Source organism: Acanthisitta chloris, unplaced genomic scaffold, assembly GCF_000695815.1.
Source record: "Acanthisitta chloris isolate BGI_N310 unplaced genomic scaffold, ASM69581v1 scaffold37398, whole genome shotgun sequence".
NCBI lineage: Eukaryota > Metazoa > Chordata > Aves > Passeriformes > Acanthisittidae > Acanthisitta > Acanthisitta chloris.
Window position 1 is genome coordinate 5894 of NW_008687081.1, and position 2780 is coordinate 8673.

At 55.0% G+C, this 2780-nt stretch overlaps 1 protein-coding gene across 1 annotated transcript in view; it reads right to left on the reverse strand.

Moving 5' to 3' along the window:
• Window positions 1-1438, reverse strand: part of DEF6 (differentially expressed in FDCP 6 homolog (mouse)) — a gene marked incomplete at its 5' end in the record, with an annotated part of 6402 nt that extends 4964 nt beyond the window's left edge. Inside the window, one exon of the mRNA XM_009080461.1 lies at window positions 1298-1438. Within this exon, the coding sequence (XP_009078709.1) occupies window positions 1298-1438 (141 nt within the window). The remainder of the gene's footprint in view (window positions 1-1297) is intronic.
• Between the last annotated feature and the right edge of the window lie 1342 nt (window positions 1439-2780).

The following is a 2780-nucleotide window of genomic DNA, read 5'->3' on the forward strand; positions in this document are numbered from 1 at the left end:
TGGTGTGGTGCTCTCCAGGCCCAGCTCCCCAGTGCCTCCACGGACTTGGGTTTCTTGTTATCCCACTTGGCCGTGAAGAGGAACTGAGGAGCAAAGGGAAGTGCTGGCTCATGGGTAAGCAAGAATAATATCTCCACCAGCCTCAGCCTGGCTGCCTGTCCATGAGCTTCTGTAACTGCATCCTGACATTGTGAGCTGCCTCACAGCAAGTTTGATGCAGATGGGTGAACTGTGATGGGGTCAGAGGAGCCCTGGCTGCCCCTGGTTGCTCCATTCCAGCTGTGTGAGCTGTGTGCTGCTGGCATGGGGCAAACCGCAGCCAGAAGCAGCAGAGCTGGAGGAAAACCTTTGGGTGGCAAAAGCTAAAAGCCCCTCTTACTAGGAAAACCCACTTCTCCTTATCAGGCTGCTTCTGGGATTTTATTAACCATGGTGAAACCAGAAGAAGGAGGTTTAAAGATTATCTCCCAAAGAACCACGTGGTAAACTGAAAGGATTTTGGCTGCTCTATGATGGGGAGATTGGGCTGGGCTGACCTTGGGCTGCTTCCTGCCCTGGGCAAAGGGAGCTGGGGAAGGCTCTGCCCTTGCTCACTGCAGATCAGACCCCCACAGCCGAGATCAGCCTCACTGACCAGGCTGGGCAGCACCTGACCAGCTCCAGGCAAGGCAAAGATGGGCACTGAGATCAGCACGGAGACTGGCACGCTGGGAGAGCCAGGGAGCAAAGGGTTACTGCACCCAGCTCCAGCCCCTTCTGTGAGCACACAGGGCAAGAAAGCTGTCGGTCATTCTTACTCACCTCATGCCTGGAGGAAACAGCACCCACAGACACAACCTCTGGCTGTGCCAGACAAAGGTGCCTTGGAACCACAGAATAAAGGGAGAAAGCCCCTGCCCACCCCAACCCTGCTCCTGCCCTGTCACCTCTCCTCTTTGCCAAATGAGGTCACACCTCAAATTTGAACAGGGTTGGAGAGGCAAAAGGGGCCAATTTCTCTCTTTGAGCCCTTCAGGAAACGTGAACAGAGATGCTGCTCCATCCAGAGCCTTGATGGAAAGGGCTGACTTCATCCTTCCCAAGGAGACTTTCAGTATTAAACATTTCTCACTCATTTTGGCATTCACCTGAGTGTTCCCCACCTCTCTGAACTCTTTTCTCACCCATCAAGGCATGTATGATCTCCAAGAGCTGTGGGGAGCGGAGCCATGAGGCTCCCGTGCGACGAAGGAGTACCCCAGGCACTGCTGCGTCCCCACCTGAGGCACAGCGGGTTAGGGGTGGCCAAGGGGCTCACCTTATCCAGGATGTACTTGTTGAGGTATGGCATGTAGCCCTGGCTGGACACTGGCCCGTCATCGTCATCACGGAAGTGCTCTTCCAGCGCCACGGGATCGTGGGGGATGCACAGCACCGTGTACAGGTTGTGAGACAGCACCTGGCCGAGCATGAGGGATGGTGAGAAGGTGAACAACCTCCAGCCCTGCCCCAGCACATCCCTATGGTGCCATCCCCTCACTCTCTTCCCCAGCATTGCCTCTGCAGCCACAGCACCAAGGCAAGGTTTGGGTTTGGCAGAGGGAAAGGGTGTCATTCCCAAATGGAAATCCTGGAGAATCACTCAAAAACAGGCAAACATTGAGGATTTTTCCACATTAGTTTCTTTTCTTGGCACATGGGAACCTTTATTTTCAAAGAACTGTTTCAAATCTCACATAGCAAACAGTACATGCTCTGATCTAGCAATGCTTATAAACCAGTCCAAGCCCTGCATTTGGCACAACCACAGCCCGGCCTGGCTGCCAGGGCACACAGAAACATGGAAACAGTAGGATTTATAAGAAACTAAGAAAAGGAGTTGTCTAGAATGGAAGCAGACAATGAAGACCAGGAGATGCACCATGTCCAGAAACACTGAGTCTTGCCAACAGCCTGTTCTTGTTCAAATCTCCCAAAAGAAAGCATGTTGGAAGCTCCCGAATTTCCCACCTGCTGGAAAGCCCAACACTGCTGCCAGGCCAGCAGCCAGAGCCCAGAGCGAGGCTGCTCTCGGGCACCACCTCTGCCTCCTGATGCTGAGCAGGCTGTGCTCTCCTTGCCTTTACCTCCCAAAAGCAGGAGATAGTTGAACGAGCATCCCAGACTGACATTGCCCCATTGCACCATGATCTGCAGATGCAGCTTGCCAAGGGTTCAAGAGGGACTGAAGGAGATGGCGCAGCATCTCTACTCAGGGCTGTAAATTTCCTCTTGTCAGGAGAGGAGCTGCCCCAGGCCACACCAGCTGCTGCAGCTGGAGACAGTTCTTGCTCAACCAGATTTTCTATTTTCCACCCTTCAGACCGAGGGCGGCAGCAGCAGGACTCCACCCTGCACTCACACACCGGGGCTGTAACCCTGAGCACTGCTGCTGCAGCTGCGCCTTTCAGGGTCTGTCGCAGCCCTGGGTTGAGACAGGGGTGGCAAGGGTTAGGAACACCCTCGACGTCCTCCAGGTTGGCTAGCAAATCCATCAGGATGGATTGAAAGCTCGGGAATGGCATCCCATTCCCTGTTTCCGGCATGGGCCCTTGTCCCCATCCCTCACATCTCCTCTCACGGCATCCCTAAGAAGTCCTGGGAGGTCTTGCATGTGGCCCAGGCCGTGGTGGGCACCCCAAGCCCCTCCATCCACTCCCAGCACGCTGTGACCCATGGAGCTGTCGCTGACAAACCGAAAGCAGGACAGGGTGGGGAGGAAAGCCCCAGCCTGGCCAGCGGTGGGGTGACTGAGGAGAGGT